The sequence below is a fragment of the Lissotriton helveticus genome, chromosome 2_1, assembly GCF_964261635.1.
Source record: "Lissotriton helveticus chromosome 2_1, aLisHel1.1, whole genome shotgun sequence".
Lineage (NCBI taxonomy): Eukaryota > Metazoa > Chordata > Amphibia > Caudata > Salamandridae > Lissotriton > Lissotriton helveticus.
In genome coordinates, this window is record NC_136059.1 from 20,081,300 (window position 1) to 20,095,022 (window position 13,723).

Consider the following 13,723-nt stretch of genomic DNA (forward strand, 5'->3'; position numbering starts at 1 on the left):
CAGTGGCCCCTCTCACAAACCCTGCTGAGAACCCTAGCAGCTCTCCCCCACACATCAGTGGCCCCTCTCACAAACCCCGCTGAGATCCCTAGCAGCTCTCCCCCACACATCAGTGGCCCCTCTCACAAACCCTGCTGAGATCCCTAGCAGCTCTCCCCCACACATCAGTGGCCCCTCTCACAAACCCTGCTGAGATCCCTAGCAGCTCTGGCCCACACATCAGTGGCCCCTCTCACAAACCCTGCTGAGATCCCTAGCAGCTCTCCCCCACACATCAATGGTTCCTCTCACAAACCCTGCTGAGATCCCTAGCAGCTCTCCCCACACATCAATGGCTCCTCTCACAAACCCTGCTGAGATCCCTAGCAGCTCTCCGCCACACATCAGTGGCCCCTCTCACAAACCCTGCTGAGATCCCTAGCAGCTCTCCCCCACACATCAGTGGCCTCTCTCACAAACCCTGCTGAGATCCCTAGCAGCTCTCCCCCACACATCACTGGCCCCTCCTCACAAACCCTGCTGAGATCCCTAGCAGCTCTCCCCCACACATCAGTGGCCCCTCTCACAAACCCTGCTGAGATCCCTAGCAGCTCTCCCCCACACATCAGTGGCCCCTCTCACAAACCCTGCTGAGATCCCTAGCAGCTCTCCCCCACACATCAGTGGCCCCTCTCACAAACCCTGCTGAGATCCCTAGCAGCTCTCCCCCACACATCAGTGGCCCCTCTCACAAACCCTGCTGAGAACCCTAGCAGCTCTCCCCCACACATCAGTGGCCCCTCTCACAAACCCTGCTGAGAACCCTAGCAGCTCTGGCCCACACATCAGTGGCCCCTCTCACAAACCCTGCTGAGATCCCTAGCAGCTCTCCCCCACACATCAGTGGCCCCTCTCACAAACCCCGCTGAGAACCCTAGCAGCTCTGGCCCACACATCAGTGGCCCCTCTCACAAACCCTGCTGAGATCCCTAGCAGCTCTCCCCCACACATCAGTGGCCCCTCTCACAAACCCTGCTGAGATCCCTAGCAGCTCTCCCCAACACATCAGTGGCCCCTCTCACAAACCCTGCTGAGATCCCTAGCAGCTCTCCCCCACACATCAGTGGCCCCTCCTCACAAACCCTGCTGAGATCCCTAGCAGCTCTCCCCCACACATCAGTGGCCCCACTCTCAAACCCTGCTGAGAACCCTAGCAGCTCTCCCCCACACATCACTGGCCCCTCTCTCAAAAACCCCGCTGAGAACCCTAGCAGCTCTCCCCCCCACATCAGTGGCCCTTCTCACAAACCCTGCTGAGATCCCTAGCAGCTCTGGCCCACACATCAGTGGCCCCACTCTCAAACCCTGCTGAGATCCCTAGCAGCTCTCCCCCACACATCAGTGGCCCCTCTCACAAACCCTGCTGAGATCCCTAGCAGCTCTCCCCCACACATCAGTGGCCCCTCCTCACAAACCCTGCTGAGATCCCTAGCAGCTCTCCCCCACACATCAGTGGCCCCTCTCACAAACCCTGCTGAGATCCCTAGCAGCTCTCCCCCACACATCAGTGGCCCCTCTCACAAACCCTGCTGAGATCCCTAGCAGCTCTCCCCCACACATCAGTGGCCCCTCTCACAAACCCTGCTGAGATCCCTAGCAGCTCTCCCCCACACATCAGTGGCCCCTCTCACAAACCCTGCTGAGAACCCTAGCTTGATAATCCCTCCCCACACATCAGTGGCCCCTCTCACAAACCCTGCTGAGATCCCTAGCAGCTCTGGCCCACACATCAGTGGCCCCACTCTCAAACCCTGCTGAGATCCCTAGCAGCTCTCCCCCACACATCAGTGGCCCCTCTCACAAACCCTGCTGAGATCCCTAGCAGCTCTCCCCCACACATCAGTGGCCCCTCCTCACAAACCCTGCTGAGATCCCTAGCAGCTCTCCCCCACACATCAGTGGCCCCTCTCACAAACCCTGCTGAGATCCCTAGCAGCTCTCCCCCACACATCAGTGGCCCCTCTCACAAACCCTGCTGAGATCCCTAGCAGCTCTCCCCCACACATCAGTGGCCCCTCTCACAAACCCTGCTGAGATCCCTAGCAGCTCTCCCCCACACATCAGTGGCCCCTCTCACAAACCCTGCTGAGAACCCTAGCTTGATAATCCCTCCCCACACATCAATGGACCCTCCTCAGAAACCCTGCTCAGATCCCTTGATTGAGAATCTCCCCCCATCACTCACAGTGAGGCCTTCCACTCGTCCTTGGAGGTTGGCACTGTCCCTCTCCGGATCCACGTGGTCCACAGCTTGGTCTCACCATAGGAGTCTGTGAAGCACTGTCCTGTGATCACTGTGATGGAGGCTGAAAGAGACATGAGCAGGTCACATGAGGAAAGGCTTTATTCTACTGGGTCATTCAGGCAACAAGCTCACACTCTGCAAGCCTCCTCCACCCACGCATGCTCACACTCTACAAGCGTCCACCACCCACGCATGCTCACACTCTGCAAGCCTCCGCCACCTACGCATGCTCACGCTCTGCAAGCCTCCGCCATCCATGCATGCTCACAACCTGCAAGCCTCTGCCACCCACGCATGCTCACACTCTGCAAGCTTCCGCCACCCACGCATGCTCACACTCTGCAAGCCTCCACCACCCACGCATGCTCACACTCTGCAAGCCTCCGCCACCCACGCATGCTCACACTCTGCAAGCCTCCGCCATCCATGCATGCTCACAACCTGCAAGCCTCCGCCACCCATGCATGCTCACACTCTGCAAGCGTCCACCACCCACGCATGCTCACACTCTGCAAGCCTCCGCCACCTACGCATGCTCACACTCTGCAAGCCTCCGCCACCCAGGCATGCTCACACTCTGCAAGCCTCCGCCACCCACGCATGCTCACACTCTGCAAACCTCCGCCACCCACGCATGCTCACACTCTGCAAACCTCCGCCACCCACGCAAGCTCACACTCTGCAAGCCTCCGCCACCCATGCATGCTCACGCTCTGCAAGCGTCCACCACCCACGCATGCTCACACTCTGCAAGCCTCCGACACCCATGCATGCTCACACTCTGCAAGCCTCTGCCACCCACTCATGCTCACACTCTGCAAGCGTCCACCACCCACGCATGCTCACACTCTGCAAGCCTCCGCCACCCACGCATGCTCACGCTCTGCAACCTTTCGCCATCCATGCATGCTCACAACCTGCAAGCCTCCGCCACCCACGCATGCTCACACTCTGCAAGCCTCCGCCATCCACGCATGCTCACAACCTGCAAGCCTCCGCCATCCATGCATGCTCACACTCTGCAAGCCTCTGCCACCCACTCATGCTCACACTCTGCAAGCGTCCACCACCCACGCATGCTCACACTCTGCAATCCTCCGCCACCCATGCATGCTCACACTCTGCAAGCCTCCGCCACACACACAAGCTCACACTCTGCAAGCCTCCTCCACCCACGCATGCTCACACTCTACAAGCGTCCACCACCCACGCATGCTCACACTCTGCAAGCCTCCGCCACCTACGCATGCTCACACTCTGCAAGCTTCCGCCACCCACGCATGCTCACACTCTGCAAGCCTCCACCACCCACGCATGCTCACACTCTGCAAGCCTCCGCCACCCACGCATGCTCACACTCTGCAAGCCTCCGCCATCCATGCATGCTCACAACCTGCAAGCCTCCGCCACCCACTCATGCTCACACTCTGCAAGCGTCCACCACCCACGCATGCTCACACTCTGCAAGCCTCCGCCACCTACGCATGCTCACACTCTGCAAGCCTCCGCCACCCAGGCATGCTCACACTCTGCAAGCCTCCGCCACCCATGCATGCTCACACTCTGCAAGCCTCCGCCACCCACGCATGCTCACACTCTGCAAGCCTCCGCCACCCACGCAAGCTCACACTCTGCAAGCCTCCGCCACCCATGCATGCTCACGCTCTGCAAGCGTCCACCACCCACGCATGCTCACACTCTGCAAGCCTCCGACACCCATGCATGCTCACACTCTGCAAGCCTCTGCCACCCACTCATGCTCACACTCTGCAAGCGTCCACCACCCACGCATGCTCACACTCTGCAAGCCTCCGCCACCCACGCATGCTCACGCTCTGCAACCTTTCGCCATCCATGCATGCTCACAACCTGCAAGCCTCCGCCACCCACGCATGCTCACACTCTGCAAGCCTCCGCCATCCACGCATGCTCACAACCTGCAAGCCTCCGCCATCCATGCATGCTCAAAACCTGCAAGCCTCCGCCACCCACGCATGCTCACACTCTGCAAGCCTCCGCCATCCATGCATGCTCACACTCTGCAAGTCTCCGCCACCCACGCATGCTCACACTCTGCAAGCCTCCGCCAGACTCAGGGGCAGATTTACCGTCCCCTTGCGCCGCCGTTGCATCACATTTGTGACGCAGCGGCGGCTTAAACCATGCGCCATGTTGTGCCCTATTTACAACGTGACGCATCTATGGAGATGCGTCACATTGTAAAGCCCTGCGGCACATGAAACTAGTGTCAGGTTTCATGTGGGCGTTCCGGCGCAGAGGGGGGTTGCGTTCTGGCACAGTAGAGCCTCAGTAAAGTGCCTGAGTGAAATCTACAAGATTCCATTCAGCCACTTTTCCGACGCAGCTGCGGCAAAACCTTGCGCCTGTTTGAAGCAGGCGTAAGGCGTGAGGCACCACATTATGTATGGCAGGCCGCGAGCATTGCTGAGGTTGTGATGTGCTTGCGACATGACTCCAGCAATGTGCCACCTTTCCGATGGGAGACGTGTCATGCATCTGTTTAGTTTCAAACACAACTGTAGAGGTCTTTTCGTGCTACAGAGTAATATGGCGCACACCTGGGTAACCGCTGATGGGTATAGATGGCAAGGTGAACAGTGTAGGCAATGGGGCGAGTGGTAACACCTCCCAACCACTCAATTTAGGCCAGAAAACTGGTCTGTGTCAATTTAAACTGCAGTGCCCCTGCACTAACACAAATTGTATGATATGATAATACTGTGTAGTAACATACAGTAGTCAAGCATAATCCAAACACATAGTGAATATTCAAAAATCAGTGATCAAGAGCACAAGTGGAGGCTGTAATAAGATCTATAGTCCGTTCTTATAGTGTTCATTTTCTATTTAATGTTCCAAACTCATAAGCCAGGAACACGGCGCCGGGAAACTCAAGAGGGGGATGTTCTTCACGAAGACGAAATACTCCGTGAACAGAGGCACACCCGCCCTGTCACGAAGACCTGTCTCCTCCCGGTTTTCACTCCATCTGTGAAAAATCGAGATCATTCCTATTAAATACGCTAAATATCGCCCCGCTACCGGAAGTCCGAAGACCTGAGAATCCAGAGCTTGCCCAGACCAGGCCACAGCTCGGTAGATTAACTATTATCTACAACCTCTCTTTCCCGACAAGAACCTGAGTCTACACACTGACCGGCCATTTTTTTCGCTTCTATAACACAAGTGTTTTCGACTAGAAACACTTACCACACAAGCCATCTTTTCCAGCCCTGAAGATTCGCAGTTGTTCCCTGCGATGAAACACGTGTTGGCTTATGAGTTTGGAACATTAAATAGAAAATGAACACTATAAGAACGGACTATAGATCTTATTACAGCCTCCACTTGTGCTCTTGATCACTGATTTTTGAATATTCACTATGTGTTTGGATTATGCTTGACTACTGTATGTTACTACACAGTATTATCATATCATACAATTTGTGTTAGTGCAGATGCATCTGTTTAGTCCTTGCACCACGATGCGCCGCATAGTAAATGCGGCGCATCTGTGGTGGCGCAAGGGTAAACTTATGTGACGCGTCTTACCTGGTGCATCCCTGCTGATTTGTAGGGATGCGCCAGTCGTCATCATTCTGCCCCTCATTGTTTGTGGTGCTGTAAGCATCGAATGTGAAGTAACAAATTGGCTGAATGGACATCTGTGGGTTTTATTGTTGGTGTTGCTAAAAAGACGCAAGGAACTCGCACAAACTATATTGCGGTGATGGCCTGTCCCCCTGCCCAACAGGCCTTCGTGGTCTCATACCCTGAGCAGAGCTTCCCTGTCTGTAGGGAAATGTAAACACAGGTCAATGAAAAGTGTAAGAGCAAAACAAAGGGCTTTCTCAGAACTAACTTAAGACAAAATCCTAAACGTACTATTTTTGGTATTCAGAGAAGGCATTTAGTAGTAGTAAAGTTAGGATTTTGTCTTAAGTTTGACTTAAGACAAACTTAAGACAGACTTAAGACAGACTTAAGTTAGGATTTTGTCTTAAGTTTGACTTAAATCTGTGTTAAGTCTGTCTTAAGTCTGTCTTAAGTTTGTCTTAAGTCAGTCTTCAGTCTGTCTTAAGTTTGTCTTAATTCAAACTTAAGACAGAATCCTACCTTTACTACTACTAAATGCCTTCTGTGAATACCAAAAGTAGTAAGTTTAGGATTTTGTCTTAAGATTGTTCTGTGAATCATCCCTAAAGAATTGTGGGCACCAGTTTTTCAATTTTAATATTATTGCTGCAAAATCTCATTAGGAAAAATATTCAAATTGATTACAAGCAGGAAAATGATTTTAAGTGCAACTGTTGCAGCGATGAACACGGGCTGTATCTTTGTGTAGAAAATCACAATTTGAAAAGATAAGGATGTGCCCTGAATCATAAATGTTTTCACACTAGGGATGGGCCCTTACAGGGTCAACTGCATCCAAAAGCAATCATGCTGGGGAAAAATCCTTTTGAATTTCAGAAGAACGCCCGGCCGCCAACCTGGCTGGTGGCTAGCTTCATCATCGGGTTCCCACCAGAGAGGCCGAGTGCGTCCCGCTGTGCTTCGACGCCTGATTGCTGCGAAAGGCAGTAAGAAGAGGGAATTTTCAAATGATCTCTAGGATCACCCTCCAAACCAGGAAGAATTCTGACAGTGGGGTCCTGGGACGAGGTGAAAAACTGATAGCGATGTTAGGAGATAGAAATGATCCTAAACGTCCTTCGGTTGGTCTATATGTTTCAGCCAATATCGAACAGATTACCAGGCTTTCTTCAGGACCAGAAGGGAAAAGGTGAAGGAAAAACTGCCTCAGTGTAGCGAAAGTACATATGCTAAGCTGCACCAACTATTGGAGGGTGAACCAGTCACTCACGGTTTTCACCTAGGGCAGTGAATATAAATACATTTAGGAAACATGGAACCCGGCAGGGCGGTGCCTGTAGTCACACATTCATCAAGGTCAACCGCCTGTGTCGGTCACCTATTGCGGCCCTGGCACCAGATCCCGGACACGCTTGTTCTTCCAAACACTGAGCTGGGAGCCCCAGACTGTCAAGGCGAACACCTCAAAACAATGACCTCAAAAGTAAATTGAAAGACTTTATGAATGGTGATCAGCAGAAAAGGACATTTGTGGCAGCAGGAAGTGTGACACTTGTTGGTTCTCTAGAGAGGCAGGCACTACATCTCTGTGCTGCCTGTGTACACCCCCCCCCCAAGGGAGTCATTGATGGGCTGCGCCTGCAGGGGGCAGTGCACTGCTGCCCAAACATGATCATTCCGCAGAGAGACAGACATAGAGACTGAGCTTCTTCACTCCGCAGAGTGAGTTCTTGAAGAGGTGTCATTGATGGGCTGCGCCTGCAGGGGGCAGTGCACGCTTACCCACGCATGATCATTCCACAGAGAGACAGACATAGAGACTGACAATCTCCTTCACTCAGCAGAGTGAGTTCTTGAAGAGGTGTCATTGATGGGCTGCGCCTGCAGGGGGCAGTGCACGCTTACCCACGCATGATCATTCCACAGAGAGACAGACATAGAGACTGACAATCTCCTTCACTCAGCAGAGTGAGTTCTTGAAGAGGTGTCATTGATGGGCTGCGCCTGCAGGGGGCAGTGCACGCTTACCCACGCATGCTCGTTCCACTGAGGGCAAGGCGTGGACGGGGATGGACACTGACCTTCTTCACTCAACAGTGTGAGTCCTTGAAGCGACGTCATAGCCTGACCCCCCTCATACCCTCCCCTCCCCTATCTCTCTTTGCCCCTTTTCATTTCCTTTTCAGTGGTACTAAAGATTTGGGGGCTGCTTCAATCTCCTGGCACCCTCTTCACCCTTTTCACCCTCTGGTGGCTCAGAGCACAGACCCATTTCTACGAGGCCACGCAACGCCACCATGAGTGGCTTTTCATGGGCTGGTAGCTGTGGCGTAGGATGATGCAGCGCAAGTCGCTGCGTTGCCTTACTCTGTGCCGGGCGGTGGTCCCTGGGCGCTGCGGTGGGTGTTCCCACACGACACCCATGGGTTTGACGAATTCACAGATTTAGACAGATCTGAAAACCTGGGGTTGAATCAGAACTGTTCACCTCCCAGGACAGGCCTAACTAGAGAAAGATCATTATTCCTCCTAGTTTCTCCCTCTTGCTTTGCTTTGTGTGCTGCACTCTGCAGCACTCATAGAAAGAGAAAAATGCCTCCCTGGTGCAAGGGTGCCTGCGATGCTACAAGGCGGCCAAAATGTCTCCAACGCAGCGGGAAAGGACAGAAATGCGCTGTATATCATAAAGATGGTACAAAAGGGGGTGGTGATGGACGGAGCATCTGAACCCATCAAGCACTCACCCCCAGTCAACAGATCTGGGTTTAATCCATCACCGTTCTTTAGCCCACTCTGCCACCCCAGTTCAGACATGGCTATATGCAAATCAGTCTGACCCTGTGCCTCATGGGAACAGTCCAGCCCGAACTGCCAAGCCATGCCGTCCCTGGACCGGAATCAAGCTTCTGAGGACCGGTTTCTGGTATTCCAGCCGTTTTCAGCCCGGCTTGCTTGAATCCTGATGGTGCAGTGAGCAAGGGACTCACGTCTGAGCATACCCTGCCACACTTATGGCGGCCAAAAGCGGTACCAGCATTTTCAACGAGTACCAATCATGCATTTATCCCCAGTCTGACGTGCACCCACCCACTCATCCACCTTGCTCAGCGCAGCCTCTGTCTCCCTTCAGTGCTGCGCGGTGCTGCGCTGTGCTTCTTTCACCCTGAGAAGGGAAGCAAGGCTGCACGCTGCAGGGGGAGGGGAAATGAAAGAGGTCTGTCTGCGTCTGTTATTGACCAGGCTGGCTGTGCAGACCGCAGCAGCAGTGGGAAGGCAGTGACACCGAGCAGGCGGCACTGGGTCTGTGCACAGCTCACTGTGCACAGCTCACTCACCCCCATCCCACCCTTGTTGCCCGAGCTGCAGGCAGGAGTGACCCTGGGTCTGAGCACAGCTCACTGTGCACAGCTCACTGGCCCCATCCCGCCCGTGATCCCTGAGCTGCAGGCAGGAGTGACCCTGGGTCTGTGCACAGCTCACTGTGCACAGCTCACTGGCACCATCCCTCCCTTGATCCCCGAGCTGCAGGCAGGAGTGACTCTGGGTCAGTGCACAGCTCACTATGCACAGCTCACTGGCACCATCCCTCCCTTGATCCCCGAGCTGCAGGCAGGAGTGACCCTGGGTCTGTGCACAGCTCTCTGTGCACAGCTCACTGGCACCATCCCTCCCTTGATCCTGAGGTTCCGTGACGATTTTACTCGTGTTTGTAACATTGTCGTAAATACATAATTTTGGTATCAGTGAACCGCAAATGATCCATTTAGTATATCCTGGTGTTTTCGCTATGCTACGAGCAAGAGCACTCCTGTTATGAACACATTTCTGATCTACCCGTGGCATCCATCTTAGAACACGGAAGCCATTTTGTATTCCTTGCCCTCACATAGTCAATGGACACACAATGACCTCTTTTCATCTAAGGACACGTAGGCTTTAACCGGCGATTCACCTTGCGAGGGACACGTGCACCTTAGGCCAGCAACGCTGTGGCAGCATGACTCGGCAAGAACTGCCTCCCCAGCCTGAGGCCAGTCCTGCTATACTGGTTCTTGTGTTCGTTGGCCTGATCATGATTAGGCGGCCGAAGCTGGTAACCGTGCCCATTTACGACCCACAAACATCTCTTATCCTGTCTTTCTATCTTCTGCACCTGGCTCTGCTCCTTTCCTTCTGGGCCTTTATTAGGGGGAGGTAACGAAATTTACGATGAGGCGGTCCGGGTCTTGAATGAGAAATTGACATGGGATTATGATGGAATAGTGGGAACCCCTCATTCGTAATGTTTTGACATCAGATACTGTTGACGATTCCTGTGCAACGCCAAATATTTATTGTTTAAGACACGAATGTTTAGAACTGTGGTAACATGTAAAGAATTTGCCCCGAGCAGAATATTTAGTATATAAGGAACAACCCTCTTTGTACAAATTGAACAGGCTCCTAGATACTGCCCATGTGTAGTTTCTGTGACTTCTGTGTCCCTGCAGTAATAAACCTTTGGTCTTTGACGCCACCATCGAGAAGCCCGTGTTTCTGTTTGTTTGTGCACCGAGACAGGTTGAACTCCGGGGTCTTCGGGTGTTATCCCTGACACCTCTGGACAGAACCAAAAAGTCCAGAACTCCAATTGGCGCCCAACGTGGGGCGACGTCATTCGGTACCGGTCCAAAAGCCTGAAGAGTTCGAGGAGCTTCGTGTGAAGATTTCAGAGGGAGGCGCCCCACTTCATCGATCCCGGCATATCGCAAAAGTGGCCCGACGTTCTCTTCCACGAGGGTTCCCGTTCAGACGGCTGCAGTGGTCCGTTGCCTTGACCGTCGCCCTGTCTTGGACCCGAGGTGCAGTCCTCAGTACGGCGAGACGTGACGGGTTTCTCCTTGGTGACGTCTTCAGTGCCTCAGTTAAGTATTTTGTAAGGGTTGCTCCTGTTTGGATAATCCTTTTAGTTCTCAGTTCAGTTCAGTTCTGTAAGATTATCACTGGTTATTCTGGTTACGATAATCATTCGGTTCAGTTCAGGTATCGATACATTTATCAGTTCTGGTAGGCCTAAGTTCTTGGTTCAAGTGCGCACCCTTTTGTTTGTATTTTGTCTGTTCTGTGTTCCGGATTATAAAATGGTAAGTCGGAAAAATTGTATGTTGTCTTGTTTTAGTTGCAACAGTGATTCCCAGTTAGAGGACTCGTGTTTGGTTCCTCCGATTGGAACTCCTCTTTATGATCTATATTGCAAATTTGGTGTGGGCCCTATCTCTTATAACGAGGTATGGATCCACTATACAGAGAAAGATGGTGTCCTTAGTTGGCCACTACATGGTAGTTGTTAGAATTGGGGGTCTCTGGTTGGCGCAAGTAAGTACTTGTGACAAGCAGGGACCCTCTCCTCTAAGTCAGGGCAAAGGATGACCCTTCAGAATTACCCTTGCTCACCCTCTAGGTGCGTGGCGTGAGCAGCCAAGGCGATTCTCCAGGCGTTAGTCAGTTAAGCATTTGTAGACACACACACAGTAAAATATACCAATCCCCCCACAAATGGACACCAGGCTGTGAGTATATAAAAATACGCTTCTTTATGTAAAATATATATATCTCTTAGGTCAGACTTATCACAAGATCAAATAACGTTTTTGGGGTGCCCACAGGTTGTAAATAGGCAAGCTTTCTTCGTTGTAATTCAAAATGTACTTTTTAGTCCTTAAAACGGATGTTTCCTTGCAGTGTACCTTCCAGGAGGGTTCTCTTGAGTCCTGGGGAATATTGGGGGTCACACTGCTCCTTTCCAACTTGTTGCAGCCTGCCCAGGGGCTCCGGGATACTCTTGGCCTGTTCCGGGCCGAGATCGGGGCCCGACCGCCCAAAGCTCACGCTTCCCGCGTGGGACGCGTTCGGCCCTGCCGGGGCTGTTGATGCGGGCGGCCCCCACGGGTCTGGGGGGCTCAGGCAGGGGTGAGTGTTGGCCTCGGGGCGGCCCACGGGAGGCAAGGGCCAAAGGACCCGGGGCCGCTTCTGTCACTGCGGCCGGGGCGCGGGATGCAGCCGGAGACTTCTCCTGCCCGCCTGGATCGGATTCCAGCGGGAGGGGCTGAAGCGCTCGCACAGAGCGGAGCGGCGCCGCGAGCAGGGACAGAGAGCGGTGCGAGTCAGCTGCGAAAGGGCGGCTCGCACCACAGCTGATCTGGAGGCCGGGGGCACTCGTAGGCAGGGCGGCTGGCTCAACAAAAAGGGCAAAAACAAACGTTGCGGGCCCCGAGCCCGTTGACGGTCTCGGTGGCGGCTTTCCTCCGGGGACAAAGGCGAGGTGCCCAGCGGCTCAAGCAGAGCGAGGCTGGCACCCGAGGCGTCCGTCCAGCGGAGGTCTGTCCCCTGGGTCTGTTTGCGTCCGGTAGGGATTTCTGGCGGGAGGGTGAGGCACCGCAGCGGGCCTTCTTAGGCGGTCGACACAGCGATCCCCTCAGCGGGGGAAGAGCGGCTCAACGGAGCGGAGCTCTTCCTCGGCGGGGACGAGAGGACACAGTCGGTCACGGCCTGAGGAAAGGGCTGGGGGGCACCACAGCAGCGAGCCTTCCAGGCGGTCAACTCAGCGATCTCCTCAGCGGGGGAAGAGCGGCTCAACGGAGCGGAGCTCTTCCTCGGCGGGGACGAGGAGACACAGTCGGTCACGGCCTCAGGGAGGGGCTGGGGGGCACCAAAGTCACAGCTCCGGCAGTAGTAGATATCCCGGTTAATTACCGGCAGACGAGCAGAGGCAGGTTGAGCCAGATGGTCCTGTGGCTCAGGTCAGGGGGCAAGCTCAGTCAAGCCCTTGGAGAATGTTTAAGCACAAAGCAGCAAAGTCTTTTCCTATCAAGTCTTTTCCTCTCCTTTCTCAGCAAGGCAAGCAGCAGGCCAGTTCTCCCAGCGTCTCTTCTCCTTCTAGTCGGGCAGAGGTCCTTCGTGGTGAAACAGGATTCTAATTTACAAGGAGCAGGGCTCCTACTTTTATACACAGTTTCTTTTGTTCTCACTGGCCAGGGGGGCCTCTGCATAACTGCTCTCAGCTCCTGAGCACTTGTGGTGGGTACTTCTGCTTCTGCATTCAGTGTGAGGGCAGGCACATCAGCCGCTCCCCAGGGGGGCGGAGCCGGCATTGTGAAGACAGGGGCAGCCTGAGCACTCTGTTGACAAGCTTCGGTCCTTCCTGGGCCAGGTGCAGGCTGAGTCATCAGTCGCTCCCCAGGAGGGCGGAGCCAGCATTGTGGTGGCAGAGCACAGCCTGATGCATCATTCAGGGGAAACTCCCACCACCCACTAAGGTGTCATCTGGCTATTCACTACCTGTCAACTCCCAGCCCTGTCACTCACACACACCAGACAGTCAGATCCACATCCAAGCAGAGGCGGGCTGAAATGGTTAGGCAAGCAAATGCTAACTTTCTAAAAGTAGCATTTGCAAACACAGGATATTAAAATAAACTTTACTAAAAGAAGTATTTTATTATTCTGAGTTCAGGCATACTAAACATTAATTTCTACCATGTTCCCTGAGCCTGCTGGGATTATAGAGTGTAATAATTCCAGCAGCCCATCTGGCCTAGAAGGGAACTGGTAGCCTTACAATAGTGAAAAACGAATTTGGCAGTAATTCACTATTAGAACATGCCACACACATCAGGGCATGTTCTACCTTACACTTACAATGCACCCTGCCCTTAGGCCTACCATAGGGGTGACTAATATGAAGTTAAGGGAAGGTTTAGGGGCTGGCAAGTGTGTGCACTTGCCCAGCCAGCATGACAGTACCAGACTGCACGCAGGTTCTGCAATGGCAGACCCTAGACA

At 53.7% G+C, this 13,723-nt stretch overlaps 1 protein-coding gene across 2 annotated transcripts in view; it reads right to left on the bottom strand.

Moving 5' to 3' along the window:
• The window catches only part of LOC144819184 (avidin-related protein 1-like), a 64,398-nt gene that overhangs the window by 10,435 nt on the left and 40,240 nt on the right, over positions 1–13,723 (bottom strand). For both annotated transcript variants that reach the window (XM_078677158.1, XM_078677157.1), the window contains exon 3: positions 2,225–2,345. In XM_078677158.1, coding sequence (XP_078533284.1) covers positions 2,225–2,345 — 121 coding nt within the window. The remainder of the gene's footprint in view (positions 1–2,224; positions 2,346–13,723) is intronic.